General features: G+C 50.2%; 1 protein-coding gene across 3 annotated transcripts; it reads right to left on the reverse strand.

The window, feature by feature from the left end:
* Positions 1-5,368: 5,368 nt before the first annotated feature.
* Positions 5,369-18,049, reverse strand: egh (beta-1,4-mannosyltransferase egh). Of its 3 annotated transcripts, none has more exons than XM_037214038.1 (5): positions 18,002-18,049; positions 10,539-10,800; positions 8,278-8,883; positions 7,650-7,736; positions 5,369-7,522 (listed from the first exon to the last, which is right to left on the reverse strand). In XM_037214038.1, exons 2-5 carry the CDS (start codon positions 10,734-10,736, stop codon positions 7,025-7,027), a joined length of 1,389 nt encoding a protein of 462 aa, XP_037069933.1. In that variant the 5' UTR covers positions 10,737-10,800; positions 18,002-18,049; the 3' UTR covers positions 5,369-7,024. The 3 variants fall into 3 exon arrangements, with proteins under 3 accessions (XP_037069933.1, XP_037069930.1, XP_037069931.1); XM_037214035.1 differs by lacking the exon at positions 18,002-18,049 and adding an exon at positions 17,810-17,992; XM_037214036.1 differs by lacking the exon at positions 18,002-18,049 and adding an exon at positions 17,806-17,992.
* Between the last annotated feature and the right edge of the window lie 5,573 nt (positions 18,050-23,622).

Consider the following 23,622-nt stretch of genomic DNA (forward strand, 5'->3'; position numbering starts at 1 on the left):
GACAGCTCGCAGCTCACCGCCCCCCCCCCCCCCCCCCTCAGCTCTCTCTCGCCACTGTCGCCGGGCGTGGCATGGCGTCTTGGCCCATCCCCACGATGGGGATGACAAGCATTAGAGATACAGCATTGAGTGCTCGCATGCATAACACTCTTGTGAAGACGTTTCAGAAAATATCGATCACCCGATTATCAAACCATGCACACCACCTCTCCGGTCTCCCAAAATCTGTGTTTTGAGAGATGACCTTGATCAGAGAATGAGGCTTGGCTTTTTTAACTATCCAGTGTTCTGTTCAAACAAAGGAAGGGGCAGTGTTGGCTGGTCTAAAACCAAACCCTAATAAAACTCTAAAAACGAAAAATGTCTATGAGGGCACCATTAATGTACAAGGATAAACGTGGCAACGACATATAAGTGTGAATTTCTGGATTAGATATGGCACGAATTGAACTGAAATAGTACCCTTTCGAGCTTTCTTTACCATTACACAATAACCTCCTCGTTGCCAGCCGATTTTTTGCGAAATATGAATTTTCGGAATTCGTGTGCTTTCACACGCTATTCATGCATGTTGTGGTTTCGAGCTATAGTACCTTCTGGTGTGGCTGTGTTAGGGGTTTTGTGAAAGTTCAAAAAACGTACATCGTTTGGTGTCAGCAGAATACATGGCATGTAGCGTGCAACCATATCATGTAATAAGGTATGTTAAAATGCTCTTTTCATTGTCGGCGATGGCGTCAGTATTTTCTTCGGACGTAATGTATCCCTGGCGACCGTTTGCTCCTGAACATTGCCATACATCATACATCTGAATTCCAACTGTATAAGCACAGTAAAGTAAAACTAACGTTGTCGACGACAAACATTTGAGGACGAACATGCGTGTGTCCACATTTATCTGCGTAAAAGCGTACGCGAAGGTAGTTTTTTGACACAAACCTCACCATTGACAAACGACTGCAAACGAACTTATCCATACGAACGCTCACGATGTAAGCAGTTTCGTGCCGAACTTTCTCAGGCTTCTGTTTTGCCAAGCAAGGTTTTTAGCATGGGCTTGTGATTTCTTTATTTCTTTAGTTAAGTTTCTGATTTAGCGTCGATTTCTGAAAATAAATGGGAATGGCGGATTCGTCGAAGTCGCCATAAGAGGACAAGGCCAGAAACTTCTCGGATTTCGTATCTAATGCTCGGGTCGTCAGCTAATAATATATATATATATATATATATATATATATATATATATATATATATATATATGCAGTGTGCTTACATTCATTTTTGACCGCACGTGCGTCACCACAGCAGTCATGCATGGAGGCCTCGCAGATTACATCTGGCTATTATAAAAGCACCTGTTTTGTGAAGCTGAAGGGATGCAGTTGCAGCTCTCTCTTGCAAAATGAAAAACGAAATTGGTGTACAATTCACCATTATCAGAACTGTCCAATGTCCACAATATATGTGGCTGTCATAATCGGATAATCCGCAGGTTTTCAACACACCCAAATTTCATTGACAATGCATGTGCATTTTAGTGAATATCAGTGTTAACGAATTCATGTGGAATACTGTAAATGTTCATTCTCTACATAAGTTTAGAACATGGAAACCCCTTTCAAGTCCTCTTCAACAAACACAAAGTGCAGGCCAGCTATGCGTCTGAGAGACACTGTTCAAAGTTATTGTGCTTCTGAAGGAAAAGCAACTCTCATCCATTTCACTTCGAGCTTGTGAAAAATGGAACACCCGTCATATTAATGTCATGTGTAATGCATGTGGATGGGAACAACGTTGCTAGTTGAGCTGGCTTATCCTGCTAATATTTACATCCACATACTCGGTGCTCAATGAGCGTACCGACGCAGGGACGCAGCCAGTCTTGGTAATCGTGGGGTGGGACACAGTGTTGACCAAGCCCCCCCCCCTGAGCGAGGCCCTCAGCCCCCCCCCCTCCCCAAGAAAAGAAGTCATTGGATATGGCCCACTTCATTTCGTGGAGAACCCTATCCTCCTTAAAAGCTAGGAGTCACCGAAAGATACAATGCTGTTTGTACTTAAAAGTTGATAAACTGAAGGAAGCACGCCGTTGCTATTCATCTTACAGTGTTTCAGTGGACTCTTCCTAAGCGGATAGCACTCAGTGGCTGCATCGCAAGTTTTATGCCTTGTACGGGGACATTGTGAACGTTGACCTTAGATCGAAATAAGGTCGTAAATTCGCATTCACATTAACCTGTTTTGGTCTAAAATGCTCTACTTTGTTCAGAATCAAATAAGGGAAGAATTACAAAACCCACTTTTGGTCACGCGTGCTCACAAGTCTTAAACAAAACCCCCACATCCGGCGCTGTAGTCTCCTGAGGCCATACCTCATGCGCGCTGTGGACTGACATGTGTCATGTCATTGGGGCTTTACGACGCACTCAGCTACTGAGGCTATATGGCGTCGCCTGCCTCTCACCCTGGCAGGAAGGGCGGGCACCGCGGGGAATCGAACCCCGTACCTCTGGTTTCCCAGACGCGCAGTGGCGCGTTAACCACTACACTACCGGCACCCTGTGGACTTGCATCGTTAACTCCCACCTCCACTTTCATTGTCAGAGGGCTTCGAACAACGCACGAGGATTTCGTGGTCACGTCACTGCCTCTGTCCAAGAGATGTTGTCTTGGCCGACTCGAGGCCACCTGCAAACATTGGGCCCTCTGCTAGGCACTGTGGGCCTCTGACCAACAAAGAAGCCTTCATTGCTTTAAAGCTCAACCAATGCAAATAGCGGGTTCCCAACTTGTCCCTGCTCAGGAAATGGGCCCTCAGGGCTCAGATCAACGCGGACCGACATGACACGACTGTACGGTGATGGTGGTCTGTGATCGAAATGGAGACCCGCATTGTCGCAGGTTGTCCCCGATCAGTGCAAAGGCCCTCTATCTGACATGTGATGGCCCGGCCTCCCTTCGTGCACTCCAACCGAGCTCTTGTTCATCGGTGCTGTGGGACCCTACGGCTCCTCCGAGGGTCTCTCGAGCACTGTCCCAGGTCGACTCTGAGCTCCTCGTCAGTACCGGACCCTTGTTAGGTACTGTAGTCTCCTGACTGACACAGGAGTCACTCATTAACTTAATGGTCCCGACCAATGTAAATCACGGATCTCGGCCCTGTGTTTGCTTGGGAAATGAGCCCTAAGTCCCAGACCTGACCCTGGAGTATAATTGGGACGGCTCCGGCAGGTGCCTGCCGGCGGCGCTGAGTCAACGCTGAATATTAATACTATAGCCCACCTCCAGCCCATGCCCACGTTGACCCAGTTGGCCCAAGTTTAGCCCGCGTGGGTCCCATTTGCGAATACTGGCTGATGCACAGCATCACTTCTTTCCCCACCTTTCCTGTCAATTATCATAAGCGGACTGGACCAAGGGCTGTGGTTAGGATGATTGATTTCAGCCGTAAGAAGCTCGGCAATGTGGTCTTCTACCAGCTGTCTAACTGAGTGAAAGTTCATAGTGATTTTGTTTTACAGGGGGTTGATCCTTGGGTATCAATCTTCATCGTCACTACGTCTATATCACCAACAACTATATTTGTACAGCATTCAAATCACCATTCGCATTTTCACGAATGTCTATTGAACAAGTTCTTAATGCGCTGCTTTTAATTACATCAGATGTGTGAAATATCGGGCTTTTGAATTTATAATTAGGGTCCAGAACTTTTTTTGTTGGCCTGAGTCCTCATCTTTTTCGACGCTGCACATTTCCGATCCTTCTCACGTTTCGTTAACACGCGGCCGGGTGACCAGTTGGCTACCCTTTACTCGGGGTTCAATTTGGCTCCCCTGAGGTCTCTGAGGTCTCAGGAACTAAGAGAGCTTGAGATGCCAAATTCACAGGGTGTGTTGACCTGTACGTTAACTCACTTGGGTCAAGGTTTGAGGTTCCTAAGTCAAGACCTTCGGGTCAAATAAGGTCAAACAAGGTCAAATCCCAGATTGGTCTCCAGAGGGCCCCTGGAACCTGATAATTGTTATAAGGAAGGAACTGTTATAAAGAACCTTGATAACTGTCCTCTCATCTGAGGCCAGTGACCTCGTTTGACTCTTTGAAGATTATGGTGACTCATACAAGACCGCTTTGCATTTTGTGTTTGACAGCTTTGAGTATTGCATTTGGATAAGCGACAAAGATTACGTTAGACAGTTTATTCCTAAAAACACAATACTGACATGGGTCATTCCAGTCGGTGTCCTATTCTGACCTTAAAGAAGTCCATGGAAGGTGTGTAGTGCGGTTCCCGTTATCAATAAATTCGAAATAAGCACCACGGACTACCTCACCTAGCAAGCCCTAGAATAATAAAACAGGTTGATCTTGACATTGGCCTGACCTTAATATCTGACCTGGGTCAATGTAATTTGCTTATTCGATTGCTGTGTTGCCTAAGAAAGTATCTAAGAGATGTATGGCCTCGTCTAACACTCCGTTGTTGCATCGAATTGAACGATTCCCTAGAAATTGCCTTCGCTAGAACCACGGCCTGACTTTGACCTGCCACAGGCCATCGACCTTACACGGTTTATCTAAATTTTTGATGCCAGACGATCCAATATTCAATTGTCTACAGCTATGCAAAAATTTGGCGCGGTTACGCCGTGCCGTTCGGAAACCAGTCCGGAAAACCTTAAGGAGGGCAATTTGACCCCCTCCCGAGCGCGCGTTAAGGCCTACATGTCGGCTCGCAAATTACGGCCTCTGACTGTGATATTGTCTAGAACGATTGGGACGCGTCCATTTCTGCTCTGACATCCCAGCGTAGTCACACAGTTGGTGAATTATCCCAAGCAAACCGGAGTGCGTGACAGATTACGTGTAGTAGCCTTAATATAAACCTATAGACAACGTATGGTATGGTATGGTATGGACAACGTATGGTACAAGCAAATCATCAGACGCCGTTCAAGGCGGCCGACACAATGTTTAACCATCCGCCCGGGCTACCTAACCGGCACTGACAGCCCACCCTGTGCCCTTAATGCACACAATGCGGGCGTTGAACAACCGAAAATCGATGCGCGTCAAACATGGCCGCGGGCTGTGGGCTGAGGCTGGAACGACACGCGACTGAACCGTCGGGACAAACGTGCATGGCTCCTGATGGAGACGCCGTGACCGGGCGGCCGGTGCCGTACAAACATGCACGCTGTCTCCGCCACTTGAAGTTTCTTTCGCAAATTGTACTGAACATCGCATACAAAGTATGCTGGAGGTCAACAGTGTACGCCAAAGGCAACGACGTATTTTGCTCTACTTCGCAGTACAAGACCTCTGAGCATGAACAACTGCGCGCTATCCAACCTGAACAAGTACGAGCCAGCCAAGGAATCCTGTATTGGGCAAATAGCACTACCACTGTTCAACACAATCTAGCGCACGCACGACAACATGGGTGGCACTGGCGGGGTCAAGCGTCCCGGCCCATAGCCAACATGGTTCAGCCCAGAAATATGCAGCAGTCCCGGCCGTCACCGGCTAGCCTGGCACGGGCTAAAGGAGAGAGATCTTCAGTGACATAGATCACGTCTCATTCGTAAGTTTTCCTCACGGCTCGTAATCTTGGGGCTCGGAACAACAAACTGAATGCGGAAGGCCTCTGCTTAATCAATATTTTTCAGTGACGGGAGCTTTGGAGTTAAAATAGGAGAATGCCCTCAGATAAACGGTCACCACCGCTCTTCTGGTCACTTTTGACCCGCCATATTGTACTGTCATCTGCGTTACAACTCGTGACCAAGTTATGCTTGCTGATGAACGCTTGTCGAAACACATAACCGCACAACATAGAGCGTCACACTGTAACGTCGCACGCCAAAGGCCCATTGCGCGGCAGTGTTCGCGGCTGTACGGCCATGACCGGGGGCGAACCACGTCAGGCTTGCAGCCGGCTGCTAGGCCAGCCTCGCCTTCGTCCAGTCCAGCTCCAATCAATAGGAAAGGGAATGTTAAACTTGCAAGCTTGAAAAACTTGCAAACTGTGAGGGACATCGCAACAATCATTTCTGCGTACTAATAGGAACACGCCACGTTAAATGTGAGCCAAATCGAGCAGTGAAACAAGTGGACCACCACCTGTCTTAGTCATAGCATGTAACACACGAAGGAAGTGTCAAAATTAGGTGGGCAAGTACACTACTGCAAAGGCTGGAGAGGACACAGTGCAAAAGGCAGTCACAGAGCAAGGCTGGCACCATTACAACACCAGTCGTCAGCCTTTACGAACAGGATTCAATTCGCCATAGCCGAGAGTGTGGGACAATGTCAGCGGCGCCGGCACAGCGGCCACAGCGCCCGAAGGGTGACCGACAGCAAAAGCCACGGAAACGGTAGGGGAGGTCTGCAGCAGGCGCCGCCGCCTCCCCAAACATCCCATGCCAACAGCAATCGCAACATAGACACTTCTAGGAAAAACCGCCAGCAGCTGACTACGGTACGCAACCGCTCAACGACTCATTGGACTAGCAACGGCTCACTGGACTACAGTGCCACTATGCGTGGCTACAAGTACACTCCTGTGGCGCTGTACGCAAATCAGACTAGAGACGGGTTCACATAACAAGCGAATCTTTTGCCGATTCATCGCTAATTGAAAACAACGGAATCACACGGCAGCAAACAATACTAACGGAGGCGGGGAGGGCTTACGCCCGCTGCTATTCGCAAAGTATTAAAAACTGCTCAATCAAAGGTACGCATCTGACTGCGCTTTCTGCTTTGAACTGCGCTGTCCAGCGCAGAGGGAGTGCTGGGCTGGCTGTGCGGGTAGCGTCACCAGCAAGTATCTTTGGTGAGACGGTGGCTGGCGCGCGGCCGACAGCGGCGGGCCGGGACCACACCAGCGCCCGCCACATAACCGCCGCCAACGTTGACGGGTCGCCCACTCTCCACAGCGCACCAACTGGACCTGAACGGCCGATAGACAGGCAGCGGCCCGACGGCGCCATTCGTCTAGGGCAGGGTCAGCGCCGCTTCACTACACCGTGTGCGCCTCGTGTCGGCTGCCCTTCACCACCTTGTTAACCACGTAGAAGTGGTGCTTGGAGCCGAAGAGCCCCCAAATAACGGCCACATTTTCGATGGTGACGTTTAGGGGCACGGTGCAGAGGGCGCCGACGATGCAGAGCAGTAACCGAGCGTACCCCATCCGGTATAGGCTGAAGGACTTCATGACGCCGAATACGTACATGTAGAGGCAGGCCGCACCGATGAGCGCCGAAAGAATGTCCAAGAGCTGCGGCATCGGCAGTGGCCAGTAATAGGCCAGGATGATGTTGGAGGTGGCCACTGGCATCGTCACCCACGCGTAGATGGAGAGGCTGAGCATCGCCTTGTACCGCAGCGCGATGGCGCGAGAATGCACCACCAGCCAGATGCCTTGCATCCAGCGCTTCCGCTGCTGCAGAAAGTCCCAGAAGGTGAACGGCGACTTCTCCCACATTTCACCCTCTATGAAGTCGAAGCTGTAGCCCTCCTGTGGACAGGCAGACGTGAAAAGATTGAACCAAGCAGCGACCAGTTCCTAACAACATTGCTAACACGTGTATCGGTGTTCAATGAATACTCACGCCGCCCGTGCCCGAAATCAATATGGCACATACCTGAAAAGCCATCATTGCAAAGTAGCAGTCTTCCGCTACTGAGCCGTCCATGCCGTTGTCGAAGGACACCTTTCGTTCGGCGTCCAGCTGAAAGGCAGCAGAGAATGAATCACGAAAAATGCAAAGTTTCTCAGTAGTACAGAGGCACGCACTGTTGACACGCAGGCCGAGCATTGCTGACGTTGGTGCTGGCGGCGCTGTGCTGAGGCTTCGTCTACTGTGATAACAAATACAACTCAGCCCTATCAAAATACAGCTCGACCATATCTCAGTCACTTCGCGCAGCGCAAACGCGAAAATGGACCTAGGTTAGGTTCACGATGCAGTATTCAGTGACTCATGCTAGCGTCTGGATTCAACGCCGTGGCAACTTCCACCGTAGATGGCCTCGGGGCTCAAGCAGCCAAACGAGTTGCCGTAAATTGCGTACACTCCAGATATAAAGAACCAACCGTTAAACCCTTAGCACGCAGCTGGCGCACTTGTGCAGATAACGCGACTAAAATCATGCCAGACCGGGTCACATGAGCTCCCGGCAGCGTGACCACAGTGCACGAGGTTGTAGCCAGCCCACGAGACGCGACACCCAGCTGCCCTGCGACACGAGACTGACGCCGGCGGCACGTACCTGCGTTACGACGTACGAGCCCTTCCAAGAGAAGAGCGGCTTGTGAAAGTACTTGAACTGAAAGCGCACCTTGCCCATGTCGTCGCTCACACGGAAGCTGTCGGCCAGGGTGGTGGCCCAGTTGACCACGTTCTCGTTGGCGTACGTGATGAGACCCTGGCCGAATTTGTGGCTGCCATCCATAACGAAGTTCAGCACACCGCGCACGGCGCTCTCTGTGAGAAGCGTCTCCTCATCCAGATGCACCACCCAGTCGGTGGCCTGCAGCATGTTGACGTCGTCCTCCAAGCTGTACTGCAGTGCGCGCGCCTTGAACAGCGCGCCCGACTTGGTCTGATATGAGCTGGGCACCACCACCTCACGCAGGCGCGCGTGCTTGGCCAGGTGCACGGCCCGGTCGGTGACCACCTCCACCATGAAGTTCTCCATGCCGGCGGCCAGGCAGGTGTTCATGTTGCGCAGTGTGTTAGCACGCACCAGCTCCGGGTAGTCGCCACGCGTGACCACGCGCACGCACACGAACGGCGCCAACAGCGGCGAGCCTTTCAGCACCACTTTCTCCGGAAACGTGTTGTACACCACCAAGCCCAATATGTTGAACAGCACCTACACGCAGAGATTCAGTTAGCATGAGCACCACGTATCCGCTCGCCCCATGCGCGCGCGTGCGGAGAGCACTATCCGCGTGTTGCCTTTATATGACCTTCCACGACCACCAATATTGTTGAATATGAGATGTTTGCTCACGTAAACTACGTTCCGGCTCCACGCTGCCCGCACAACCATCCGATATTTAAATCACTATCAATGCCAAAACACTTATACGGGAAACTCTCCTAAAGTTTAATTACTCGAGAAACGTTGGTGGCAGACCATGAAACATCAAAATGTGTTGCGATCCATCCTGGAAAGGCGAAACACCTATATATCACGTTGGTCCGGATTGCACCACTGTGCATGGTGCGGCACCAGCAAACCTGCCCCATGGAGTTAGCATAAGCTGACGTGATACGCTGCGAATGACATGGCGGTATTACGCCTACGTTCTTCCGAGACCCAGAGACAGTTATGGTCCGTAATCTACATTGTTGAATAGATAATAAATCAGTCTATCTAGTCAAGCAAATGACATATGTAGAGGAGTAGGGAAATGTAGGCGCAATTTGCTGCGAAATGGTCCATTTGCAGGCCGAGACAGTTAGCTCAGCGCCATCGAAAACTGGCAAAATCGCGAAGAATGACAATTGCCGCTTGCTCGTAGTCTGCGAATCTGTCTGGTGCCATGAGACAGATGGTAAAGAGGAAGAACACAAACCAAACTATCATAACAACCAAACTTGACAATTGCAAGAAAGACTACGTACTCGGTTTTCGGGCGAGCAACTGCGCTACGGTAGAGCGTTTACTTTGAGAATGTATCATCCTATGATGGCCATCGTCAGGACAGAGTTTCGTTTCCGACTGCCGTGTTTAGTACATGTCCCATAAAATATTGCCAAATGCTGTTATGGTTTTATGTCTGTGTTGCATAAAACGAATCATGATTTAAGTTGTAGTACTCTGCTCTAGGACGCTCCACACATTGAGGAAAAGCCTTCGGCCGTGGTCTTTCTCAAGCATGAGCAATCACAAAAAACGACCCACTCTCAATTCTGGGAGCGGCCGGCATGACGGGCAAGACCAAATCAGAACGCGCATTCACCGCAAGAAACCCCGCTCACCCCTGCGGTACCCCCTTCGAGTTCAAACGGATCCGGTATGCAGGGAGTGTCCGGGTAGGAGACCGACGGACTTCCTATCGGGCCCTCTTATCGCACGGACTGGTCAGCTGGGCTAACTGCGGCTGGGTAAGACGTGGCGACATTAGTGGGAAATCTGAGAATTATGTAAAACTTACCTTGTAGCGAGCATGAATACCTTCCTTTCTTTTACTGAACGCGACGCTGGCCACCGCATGCCCCTCCATACAAAGCAAGCGACCACACTGCCAATATTAGCGCTCAGGGGCCGTGGGGTAACTGGAGTTTGGACCTGGTTGCCGATCTACAGCTACAAAATAATAGTACTACTAAGGCACAATGCTTCTAACAGTCATATCATGTCACTATTAACGACGTAATACCCTATAGCTATAGAACAGCCATACGAAATAGGCTAGGCAGCATCTACTTGGCGCCAGCCAGTCCCTTGCCAGAAAGCGTAAGGCTGGGCTTCGGGAGCGGGGAGAGGCAGCAGTCGGCATCGGCCAGGCCGCCACTCACCTGAGGTAGCGCCAGGAAAGTCAACAGTCGCACCATGTACAGCAACACGGTTAGCAGGTAGCCGTACTCGACCCATGGGTTGATCTCATCGTAGGCAAATTCGGACAACCGGAACGCGCCACTGTAGGCCTCAAAGCCCAAGACGAAGGCGAGCATGAGGCCGCAGTGGAGACAGTGGCGAAGGCGAGATGATGCCATGGCCACAGTGCTTTGTCAGGCCCTTTGAAGCAGACGGCCTGCTCACGACAGCTAGGTTGTAACCCTGGAAGAAAAAATATTCGAAGTGTGACGAACCAGTTTTGCTTTATGCGTACAAAAATTAGATAAAATCGCAAAACCTGCTGTGCGATCATGCCCGATAAACAACAGGGTGCATGCACCGTCTGGTCTCGGTCTCGGTCTCGGTCTCGGTCTCGGTCTCGGTCTCGGTCTCGGTCTCGGTCTCGGTCCTCGGTCTCGGTCTCGGTCTTCGGTCTCGGTCTCCGTCTCGGTCTCGGTCTCGGTCTCGGTCTCGGTCTCGGTCTACGGTCCTCGGTCTCGGTCTCGGTCTCCGGCTCTCGGTCTCGCTCTCGGTCTCGATCTCGCTCTCGGTCTCGATCTCGGTCTCGCTCTCGGTCTCGGTCTCGGTCTCGGTCTCGGTCTCCGTCTCGGTCTCGGTCTCGGTCTCGGTCTCGGTCTCGTTCGGTCTCGGTCTCGGTCTCGGTCTCGGTCTCGGTCTCGGTCTCGGTCTCGGTCTCGGTCTCGGTCTCGGTTGGTATTCCCTCGGTCCTCGGTCTCGTCTCGGTCTCGGGTCTCTCTCGGTCTCGGTCTCGGTTCGTCTCGTCTCGGTCTCGGTCTCGGTCTTCGGTCTCGGTCTCGGTCTCGGTCCTCGGTCTCGGTTCTCTCTCTCTCTCTCATCTCTCTCTCCTTCTCATTCCTCTCTCTCTCTCTCCTCTCTCTCTCTCTCTCTCCTCTCCTCTCTCTCTCTCTCGTCTCTCTCTTCTCTCTCTCTCTCTCTATGTATTATATATATATATATATATATATATATATATATATATATATATATATATATATTATCACAGCAGTCAGCGTTTATGGCCTTCTTTGTCGTTTGTTCAAGGCTTCTTGTGGTGCATCTGTTGTTTTCGGTGCGTCGATACAGGTTACCAAAGTTCATCTATATGTTCAATGTTTTGATCAGTTCAATGATCCTTTTCAGGATACTGATTACACTTTAAACATGCCGCCAAGAGCCGAGCACATATAAAAAGATCCGTTTAATCATATCCTTACAAAACACGCGCTTGGCACATCTACAAAATTGACGCTCACGCTCTAATTCTAGCAATTTTCATTGGTCGGGACCCCAGCGTCTGTCAGGGCCTCAGTCACTAACGGGGGCCCTGCGTTGGCACGGGACCCCTAATCGGCCCAAAGGGAGCCCAGAGCCTAGAGAGCCCACCGAGTCCGACGACCGCGTGCCCGATGGGAGGGTCTAAGGGCGCGAAGGGCTGGTCGGAGTCTGACCTATTGGCCCGGCTTAAGGGGACGGACACTCAAACAACGGCCAGAGGCCACTTAACGCCGATCGGGGGCCCCCAGTCGATATCGACCCATGTCTATCGGCACCACCAGTACCGCGTAGTCAGCTCCGTGTCCGTATGGGCCTGAGAGCCCTTCCCATTGGGCTGTAAAACCGGGGCTAGGGATTTATACTGGTCGGGGGTCTTGTATATGTCAGAGGCCCACAGCGCCTTACAAAGGGTCCAGCGCTCGCGAAGGTCCCGAGCCGGGCAAGGGAAGTGTTTGATGGGGCCCGAAGAGGGGCCAGGGCAGCCCACTGGAGCCGACGATCAAAGGTCCGGTTGGGGGGGGGGGGGGGGCATAAGGGCCTGAAGGACTGGCTGTATGTCACGTAAAGAATCGCGAGCCGTAGGGTCGTGACCTAAAATTTTAGTCAGAGAACCTCTTGCACCGTTTGAGGAACCCCTGAGATAGCGCGGGTGTCAAGCAGAGATCACGAACACCGAACAGTCGGCTCCATGCCCGCTTGAGACCCATTACCCGAGCAAGAACGAGGCCGGGGTCCGCAATTTGCAATGTTTAGGGCGCCGGACATAATGTGGGGCCCCTATGTCGGTCAGCGGCCACCGTGCCTAACAGGGTTATGTGGCGGCAAGTGTTCCAGAGTCGGAGCGGTGTTTCACAGGAGCCTGAAGAGGGGCCGAATGGTCTCTCAATACCAAACGTCAACGGCCCAACTGGAAGGCTGAAGGATCCGAAGGGCTGCTGTTGGTCACATTAAGGACCCCGCCCGTGGGGCCTAACACGGGGTTGGGTTCCAACACAGGGTTCCAAACATGGGAACATGGGGCTCCTGCATCGTTCTGGAGTCCAGTGGCTAACAGGGTATTGCGTGTCAACAGGAGGCCTCGAATCGGTCCGGGGAAGACTCCTTCAACAAGGACGGGAACGGGAGTCTGAATGATACAGGGGCCTTATTAGTGGTCGTTGGTCGTGGCCCTTTGACAATGAAAGGAAACATAACACCTTATGATGAGTGCTCACATTGATGCAATGGAATTGTTCTGTGCAGTCGGGACCCCCAGTACCAAACCCTTCAACCCAATTCAAGCATAACCCTGTTAAAGGGATGTTCGAAATTTGAAGATATTGAAGCAAGCATCAGATATGATGAAATAAACTCACTTCTAACTATTGGTATACTTTTAATGGGGAAATTTCGCATTTGAAAATGTTGAAGCAAGCATAAGATATGATGAAATAGTCTTACTTGTAACTAATGGTACACTAGTGGAGAATCCTGCTCAAGGCAACACAAATTATTTATGTAGTCAATATGTCCTCCATGTGTCAATGTATCATGGTACCTTGCAAAACCTTGATCAGGAACCAACTGACAGCTGTTACGTCTGAAAATCCTGCTCACGAACGCTGGATTCGAACCCATTCCACAAATATATTTTGCCTGGTCTTGATAAGGGGCAATGGCATGGCATGACTTTCAATAATGTTATCATAGCCATGGATGCCTGGATGACCCCAAAATAGTCTACACAGAACAGTCTGCACATTGTAACAGGCATGCAGCTCATAAACTAGATCATTTTAGGTCCCAAGAAGCGTAAGGCTGCGAACTGCACAAAATTCTCTTCAAAATGGATTTCAGCTTAAAACCCCATAAAAATGTGAATCAATCCTTTTAGGGACAGAAATATTGAGAGCAGGGATGTAGTTTCTTTTTCAACTGGGGACTTTGCCCCCCCCCCCCCCCCCAACTTGGGTTCTGGCCCTCCATCGACCTCAAGAGAAAAGTGTGCCAAATCCATGTAGAAGCATGTTAATTGGCAAATTTTGCATGTAGGTTTTACTTGTCACAGTTTAGCCCCCTAACCCATCCTCTGAAGCTACATCCCTGGTTGAGAGTGGGCTTGTTATCAAATACATCATATCAATTATACAGGCTAAACCACACAAACATCATTCATTTGTTTTGGAATGCTAAGGGAACTGCAAAAAAGATGCAATTGCTCCCAAGAACTATATTTTCATGTCTACTTTATCTAGCTAACCCATCAAAACATGAACAAAAATGAAACCATTCTGCTTGACAGGAAAAGAGCTGACAAAGTAGCAAAGGCATAGTACATGCCGTCCATGTGACATTGTCACCACATTGATAACTTCATGCTGACAGATATATTCATATTAAGGGTAAGGCATCAGTTTGCTCACGCTCGCCTATCTAGAGCACACACTAAGGCGGAAGCGGCGGAAGCAGAACTAGAAGAAGACAGGGCTGGCCCACTGCCATCGGGAAAACCATGCAAGATATTAGGAAAGGGTTTACCAAATGAAATGGTTCAATTAATATGAATCCTTCTGACAAAACAAGAAAATAAATTGGGCATCTGCAAACCATTAACACATGCTCGGGTGGGGAGTCAATAAGACCCTCCCCCGGTTTTTCCAGAATGGGTTACGAACGGCGCGGCGCAGCCGCGCCAAATTTTGCCTAGCTGTAGATAATTGAACAACAGATTGTTTGGCATGAAAAATTAAATGAGGTCCCTGACCTAAGGCAGGTCAAATTCAGGCTGTGAATTCAGCTAAGTCAGTTTCTAGGGAATTGTTTGATCTCATGTAACAACAAAGAGTTAGAGGAAGCCATACATCTCTTAATATACTTTCTTAGCCAACACAACAATTGAATAAGCAAACTGCATCGACCTAAGGTCAGGTCAGACCAAGATCAAGCCAACCTGCTTTATTACTGTAGAGCTTGATGTATTGGGTGGTTTATGGCTGCTCATTTCAAATTTATTATGACAGGAACTGCACTATTCATCTTCCATGGACTTCTTAGAGGTCACAACAGGTCAATGACCTAAAATGGTTCAGGTCAACATTTTGGTTTTATGAACAAAATGCCAAGCATGATCTTTGTCACTTATTCAAGTGCAAAACTCACAAAAGTCTTGTATGATTTTGACCACTAAAACCTTTGAAAGGTCAAACAAGGACATTGACCTTACACAAGTGGGCAACCTTTGGCTTAGATCAGGTATCCAAGTTCTGGTGGCACTTAGTAAACCAACTTGGCACTTGGCATTGTTTGACCTTACTTAACCTGAAGGGCATGACCCATGAAACTCAAACTTTGACCAAGTGAGTTCATGTATATGGTAATGCACCCTGAGAATTTGGTGTTTCTAGCTCTCAAAATTCCTGAGGTCTCAGGGGGTCAAACTGACCCCCACATGAGCAAAGGGTACCCAACCAGCCATCCAGCCATGTGTTAAAGGTAGAAATTGTCAAGTTGTCAGAATTAATATCATAGGTACAGACAGCCTCCAATGCATTGAGCACAGCACCTCTCATGCTGCTGTATGGCAGATGCACCTACAGTGTGACCAGAGAAATTTTGCTTTTCTCCCTCATTCTGTGAGCCAAAGTTGACTACATGCACAGAATGCATAAAAATAAGCTAAAACAAAGAAAAGTATAGACCTTTCATATTGTTGGAAATCAACATGTCATATTGAAGATGATGGAGGAATTAAGCAATCAGTACAAAACAACAGAGAAGAGATGCTGTTTCAGATATGACAGTAAATGTCAAACACAGGGTTCCATTTCAGCATGCTGTCTCTATTCCAAGGCCTTTAACTGCTGATCAAGACTGCCAATCCCAGCTGGTCACATTGGTCACTTTCAGTCCTGTTACCAGATGCATAAAGGACATGTTCTTCTATAGTAAATGCAAAACACAAGATATCTTTGTCTGCCAGATTCCACCCATTTTGAGCTTACAGTCATGTAGCAGGTAGAGCAATGAGCTAAAATTTGCTGAGCCACACACAGATCAAAAGTAAAGGCCATTTTTACACTGCCTTAGACCCACTTGATTGCTAAGTATTTCATCATGGCATCATTGAGCTATCAGCTCCATATTCCGTGGCTGTAGGCTCCACATGTGTCAAGTTTACTGGACATGAGATGTCAAAGGTAACATTTTTACATGTAAAAATTGCAGTCAGTATAAAAATTTCCACTGGAGCTTCTAAAGACCAGATGATGACATTTTATGTAATAATATCACTATGCAATATGATATATATATATATATATATATATATATACATCATTACATATAAGAGCACAAGACAGAAAATGCAGAACATTGTGGCCCTTCACGCTTTTGTCACCAAACTCTGCTGTGGATCTGAAATTGTACTATCCAATGGCAGGGTTTATGGCTCAGACAACAAACACTGCTTAGCAAAGATTGATAACAGAATTCACTGATTTAAAAGATTCACTAAATCTATACTAATGTATATTAATATAATAATCATAAATAGTTCACAGCAAACGGTGCACATTTCTAGCACACTTCACCAGAACTTACTCCATATACATTACCCTCCCACAAACAGACACCCTCAGCAATAAGAAAACAAGAAGATTAAATAACCTAACCTTAAAAACTACTCAATACAATGACATGAGCAGAGGTGAAGAAAGACATGTTAAAGGTCAGGCTTTGTGCAAACACCATTTAAAATGGAGGGAAGACACATGGCCAGATAATGCCATGCAGTGATCTCCTGCATGATGCTAGACATGCACAAATCATTTAGTAGAATCCACTGCATGGTGCTAGACACACACAAATCATTTAGTAGAATCCACTGCATGGTCTCTAGGGCCCTGCAGCAAATTTTAACACAGTGCATTAATTGTGGGTTCTAATGATCCAATCATGTAGGCAGGCTCATAAGATAGGATCATTATTGGAGATGTCACTGGGAAATTAAATCAGGTATGAATGCATCAAGACCCTGATTAGGTATTGATCACTTTGTGGGTTGATCATGCAGATAAATATGATGTCCAAAAAATATGGTGCAATGAGCACCTGAAGACTAACCTACATCCCTGTGGGTACCTGTTATGCATGGATATAATTTATATTAGCTTAACAGAGATTGAAGTGAGGATGGATTGGAAGTACAGTTAAGACCAGTGATCTTTTGGGAACTGCAGGGACATGTCTGGTAAGGACACTCACACAACCTGCTTGTTCTATTTCCCATTGATGTCATGAAGTGTGAAACATGGCACAATCAAGTCATTCTCTTTCTTGATTCCTAAGATAGCCAAGGTGGTCACTCCCCATAGCAGCTGGACATAACCAGTTTTAAACCTCATTATTGGGAAATTACTGTTCAACAATGTTCATTTAACTGTTATAGAGCTGCAAAAACACAGTGAATAATTTCCTGAACCATAGAAACAATGCTAGTCCATCATACCATAAAATGGCCCTGTGCGATTGCATTAACACAGTGACATTTCCTCAACCATGACAACAATGCTAGTCCATTACATTATAAAATGGTCCCATGTAGTTGCAAGAACACAGTGAGAACATCGCCTCAATCACAAACACATTGCTAGCCCATCATACCATAAATTGGTCTTATAAAATGAAGCATATCTACCAACCGAAGATCATCACAGTATCACATCATCCCAGCCAGAGCTCTTTACCAAATATCACTCTTTATCATTTTTATGAATGTCCCAGTAAAAACCTTGTGGTATGGTGGGCAAATAGCGTGAGGATCATAAAAAATCACCGGCTTTCACAGCTTGATTTTGTAGTCTGCAGGCCTCGCTTTGAATGATTCCATTTAAACTGCACAAAGATATGATCGCATGGTATGCGATCCAAGCTTCAGCCTAGACTTCCGCTTACCCACCCAAGTGTCCACTCGAAGTACACCATCCGCTGCAAGAGCCAGATCCAAAGCCGCCTGGTCGTCACACGTTTCCCACAGCAGTGCGCCCCCCGCCTGACGCAGTGCTATCTCCACTGAGTTTTCCGAGTATCACAATACGTAATGTACCCCAGAAACCGGGAGTACCCCAACTGCCAACCAACCCCCGCTCACCAATCCATGAAGCGGGGAGATGGGCGTGCTCCAGAAGATATATTTGTTTCCAAGTCGCTAGAGACTTTTTTCCTAGGGAATTCTATGGGTATTTCGTCGCATCTTGCTGTTTTAGATAGTTCCCCACTTGTTCTGAGGCGGCTCGGCGAGCGGGACGACTTTGGTACCGGGATCTTGGTTTTGGTGGTAAATTCAAGGTGGTGGTGGGTGAAACGGTTGTCGGGTTGTAAATGTGTTCTGTAACTTCCGCCATGTCCAGCTCTAGATGCCTATTTGTATCCACCACGTTGAGCTGACGTGCCACAAATTTGTGGGAAGTAAGAGCTGTGCCACGCCCCAGCTCAGCGATCGGCACACCGTCGCCGAGCCGCCGGACCAGGCAAGCCGCCAGACCGGCCTGTCCCAAAAACCGGTGCTCAAGATCTAGGGTCTCAAGATTCTGCCACTGAACATGCTTCCTCTCCGAGCCACACGTCCACTACACAGTCTAACTTGTGTCTAAATGTCCACTAACATTTAACGCCGAACAAACACAGCAAACGAATCTCAGTGAAATCATAAGTGAAAACGCATCGGGCCCTACGCGAGCGCTGGGGCTCAGCGCAGTTAATGGTCCAACCGTTTCGGGGCTCTACGGAAGCGTTGGGCCGGGTCAATTGTTCGAAGCTTCTCAAATCTTAAGGCCCGACTGAAACGGAGACGGCGTAGGGAGTCCTCAGGTGAGAGCGGTGGCGCCTGAACACCCAGCCGTCCTTCAACTGGACATCACAGCTTTGGCCCGCGACCGCGCTCACCGCAGTCGGCACCCATCTTTGCTTCGAGTGGGGAGTGGCTGTTACATAAAGCTCCCCGCCCACCCGAAACTGTCGGCCAAAGGCATCCTGGTCTGAGCGGTCCTTCCACGTCTGCTGGCGGCGCTCTACCTTCGCGGCGAGATCTGGGTGCACCAGGCCCATTGTGCGCCGCATCGGGCGACCAAGTGGGAGTTCATCCGGGGTACCGCCTATAGCCAAGTGAGGCGTGTTGCGGCACTTCAACATGAATCGTGACAAACGGATTTGTAAGCCGTCTCCCGATCGCCGGGCGATTCCGAACTCCATCATTTTTACCACCGCCTCGGCCTGGTCATTCGAGGCGGGATGAAGGGATATCTGAATTTGTGTAAGACACGATTCCCCTTGGTGAAGGCCTGGAACTCAGCCGAGGTGAAGGCTGTGCCGTTATCAGACACCAAGATGACCGACAGGCCGTGAGAGCTGAAGCTGATCTGCAGCTTCTCGATTACTGCAGCCGATGACACTGAAGCGGAGATGTGAACATCACACCACTTGGAATATGCGTCAACTACGAGTAGCTGCCTCCCTTCCACTGGCCAGCGAAATGCACATTGACCCTCTGCCACGGTCGCTGGGATTAAGTCCATGGCTGCGCGGGTACTTCTGGCTGCATCCCACGATGAATCTAGCACTGGCAACATATTCGAACGCAGTCCTCAGCCATCGCGTCCAGTTGAGGCCACCAGACGTGGCTCCGCGCAAGGTGTTTCATCTGGTTCATACCAGGATAGCCATCGTGCATGATAAGGAAAAGCTGAGCGCGAGCGGCGGCGAGATCACCATTCAACAGCGCCACAGAACACAGTCATCGGCAGGCTCAGCTCCCGCCTTCGGCGGTAATAGGGCACCACTCCTTGTTCTATCGGAGGCGTCTGCGGTCAGCCTCTTTACAGATACCTGAACACCTAGGGGAGGACCGGATCTCGGCTGGCGCTGGCACAGATGTGGTCTACATCCACTGCGTGAGACACGTCTTCCAGCGTGTTTTCGACGTCACTAGGAACCGGGGCATTTGCAGGAACGACTGGCAGAGCCAGGCGGCCGAGGATTTTCGAGTTGCCAATGCACTGACCAGCGACGTACTGGAACTGGTACTGATAACCAGACAGCAACAGTCGCCACCGTGGGATCCTGGGAGACACTGCGAGGAGCAGGGCTTTGTCAGCAGACAGCAGACCAAGCAGGGGCGTGTGGTCTGTCCTGATCAGGAACGGTCTTTCATACAGGTATTGGTGAAATTTCCCAACCCCAAACATCACCCCAAGGACCTCTTTGTTCAGCTGGCTGTGGTTACGTTCAGTAACACTTAGACTTCAGCTGGTGTAGGCGATTGGATGGTCTCCTTTCTCAGCGGAAAGAATGGCTGAGGACTTCTCCTAGGCCATAGGAGCTGGCGTCATTTGTTAGAACTAACGGCTTTCCAGGATCGTGGTGGGTAAGTACGGGAGCAGCGACAAGCAGCTATTTGGTCTCCACGAACTCGACACGATGAGAGGCTTCCGAGATCCAGGTCGCTCCCTTCCGCTCTAGTGAGTACAGCGGTGCTGCTACTGTGGCCAGGCCGGACAAGAATTAAGGTAATACTGGAGCAGCCCGAGAAGTGCCTTCAGCTCAGACAGGTCCTTTGGCTCCGGAGCATCCTGCACGGCCTTTGTCTTCTCCGACGTCAAGCGGACCTCGGCAGCAGAGATGCAGAAGCGGAGGTACCTTACCTCTTTGGTCAGGCGGCAGACTTCTCTTCATTGACTCTTGGCCCGCTGGGTTCAGACGGCGCAGCACCTCTCGAACATTTGTTTCGATGAGCGGATGGGCTTTGGACCAGTCGCGGCGATGTCATCGAGGAATGCCGCGACGTTGGGTATGCCCGACAGCAGCGTCTCCATCTCACGCTGGAATATCGAGACGGCACTTTTAACACCGAATCCCAGTCGATTTGGCGAAACAACCCCTTTAGGATGTTGATTGTGAGTGCCCCCTTACTCTCGACATCCAGTGCCAGCTGGAAGTAAGCTTCAAAGAGGTCGACTTTTATGGACATCTTGCTGCCAGCCATAGCTGCGAATAGCTCGTCCACCCTGGGCAGCGGGTACTTCTCCAGCTGACTGGCCTCAATCACCGTTTGATCATAGTTGCCGCAGAGACGAAGAGTGCTATTTGCCTTTTTCACCGGCACCACTGGTGCAGTCCTGCGAGACGTGTTCACTGGTTCTAAGTTTCCTCTGCGACCTGTCTGTCCAGCTCTCTTTCGATCGCCTCCCGCCGCGCGAAGGGTGGCGGTCGATGCTTCAGAAAGATCGGCTCCACTGCCGGATCAAGCTCGATGGAGACTTCTCGAACATTGTGGCGACCCATGTCCATTTTGAGCAAGTCGCTGTACTCAGCCCGATCTTTCTGCTAGGCAGCTTCCAGATCCCGGCATCCGAGGGGACGGGCACCGAGACACTGTGCGGGGAATCTGGGCTGAAGAGGGACTTCCAATCCAGCTTGATCGCACATACCCACTCCGGACCCAGCAGAGGAGGCTCTCTGTATCCACAACGACGAGAGGCAGGGTCGCCTTCTGGCTTTGGTAGACAGCTTCCATTCTGGCCATACCCACCACCGAGGCTTCCTCTCGCGTGTAAGTTAGCAGGGACTAGGCTCAGTGACTCCAAGCTTGGTGGGTTGGTCCACATGCTGGTGAACATCGCCCTGATGGAGTGACTTGCGCCCGTATCTACTCGCGTAGTGACCGGTGCTCCATTGAGCTAAACATCCACGACTGCTGGAGTCGATCTGACCATCACGTGTCGGTCCCGTAGGCATGGTCCTCCACTACCTGGTAAACACAATCCTGAAGAGCTGCAACATGTTCTTAGACGAGTTGATTTGTGCGGTCAATTCTGGGCTGGTGTCTGTTTCGGCAGGCGCTCCCGGCATGCCCTATTCGGGAACAAGCATAACATTGAGCTGGCTTGAACGGACAGCCCCCGCTGGTGTGGCGCCTGCTGCGGCACCTGGAACACGCCGGCGCTATCGCGGCCCGGAGAGCCTGAATCGGGGAGTCTTGACCGCAGGTTCGACAGGCTGATGTGGCCCGACGATGCGCCGGCAGGTTAACACCCGCCTCGGGCGAACTGACTTAGGAGGCGGTGAAATTTAGACCGTTCACCTGGGCACGAACTCGTTCCTCCTGTTTCGCTATTTCCAGGGGTTTGCTCAAGGTTAGTGACGATATTCCAAAGAACTTCTTCGAGAGCTCCCTGTCCGTGCAGTGAGCCACCGCACAGTCGAAGCGCGGAACCTTAGGCGCCAATTTGCTATATACATGCGGAGCTACTTCGGGCGCGTCTGGCGGTGTCCTGGCGAGCTCTTGGATGTTCAGTCCTAGCAGCGTGAGAACCGTTGCGGCCTTCTGGGGGCCCGAAGTGATGCTCGCCGTGAGCATGTAACATTCGAAACCCCGGCGCCATCCCGCGAAGTCCCGCCCACCCTCATAATGCGGCGGCGCTGGCCTCCCACGCTCCGGCTTCCACTGCCTCGGCCGGTATTCCCTGCAAACTCTGACGCCGCCGGCGTGCTGACTGGCGCCAGCCCTAGAACGGCATTTAGCTCAAACTCCTGTTACTGAACACTGCCCCATATAACATGCCCACTGAGTTAGTCGAAAGAGATGTAGGGACACATAAGAATACTATTCGGAAATGCCCAAAATGCTCAAAATTCTACGCGCGGTCTCCACAAAAATTATAGGTGCGGTTCCATGCGCCCCTGCAGCACACTCCAATCAGCGCATACTTGTTTCCAAGTCGCCAGAGATTTTTTTGGACGAAATATCTCCAGATAAGCTCCCACGTAAGACAAGCCTGGGAGCTCTGGTTGACTGGGATTCACCAGCGATGCTGCCAGAATGCTGCCACCTCACGTGTGGTGCTATTAAATGCGAGGAAATACGGCATGCGCATATGGTGTATTTTATTTATTTAAGTATTTTAGACTAATGCTTTTCAACCTATGAGAGAGCAAAAATGCCACGCAAAGGGCAGTTTTGGGAAAATAAAGCAAATCATGCCGAGGGGTTCTTTGGACCGAAACGATGTTAAGCATGGCTGCATTCCTCAGTGTGCAAAAGGCAAGGAAGAATTTCTTTTGTCCTTGCAGTCCCTGTGTGGCAAATATTCACGCTTTAGAAAGTTTACGGAATCAGCCTCAGCCCCTAAGTACCCTCACCCCTGCCTCCCGCTAAGCAGCAATAGCGTAGGCAGGGAGTACATGGGGCGCATAGACCCCTTAAGTTTTGAGGGGCCCCTTGGGCCCCTCGGGACCTACGAAAGCAGCCCAGTTGGAGGTCCCAAAAAGATGACTGGATATCATATTCAGGAGCCTGGCCCGCAGGCCCGGGCACCCTAATGCCAGTCAGGGGGCCTACGCGCTGATCAGGGGCAACCTGAGTCGATAAGGACCTATATGTCGGTCAAGCACCACCAATAACGCATAGTTGGTTCCGTATGGCATGGGCCTGAGGGTCAGTTCCCCAGGCAGGGAGAAAGCAGGAGACAGCGATTTACATTGGTTGGGGCCCAGCGTCTATCAGGGATCTACAGCGCCTTACAGGTGGCCTTTTGTTGGCAAGGGGCCCAAGTCGGCCAGAGGCAGGGGCCTACTGGAACCATTGATGAAGGGCCCGATTGGGGGCTTAAGGGTACCCGGCATGCGGGAACGAGCCCTCAAATGACGGTCAGAATCAGATCGACGCTTTTTTTGCGCCGATCGAGGACCACCTGAGTCGATATGGGCCCATATGTC

Source organism: Pollicipes pollicipes, unplaced genomic scaffold (assembly GCF_011947565.3).
Source record: "Pollicipes pollicipes isolate AB1234 unplaced genomic scaffold, Ppol_2.1 Scaffold_3447;HRSCAF=4054_pilon_pilon_pilon, whole genome shotgun sequence".
NCBI lineage: Eukaryota > Metazoa > Arthropoda > Thecostraca > Pollicipedomorpha > Pollicipedidae > Pollicipes > Pollicipes pollicipes.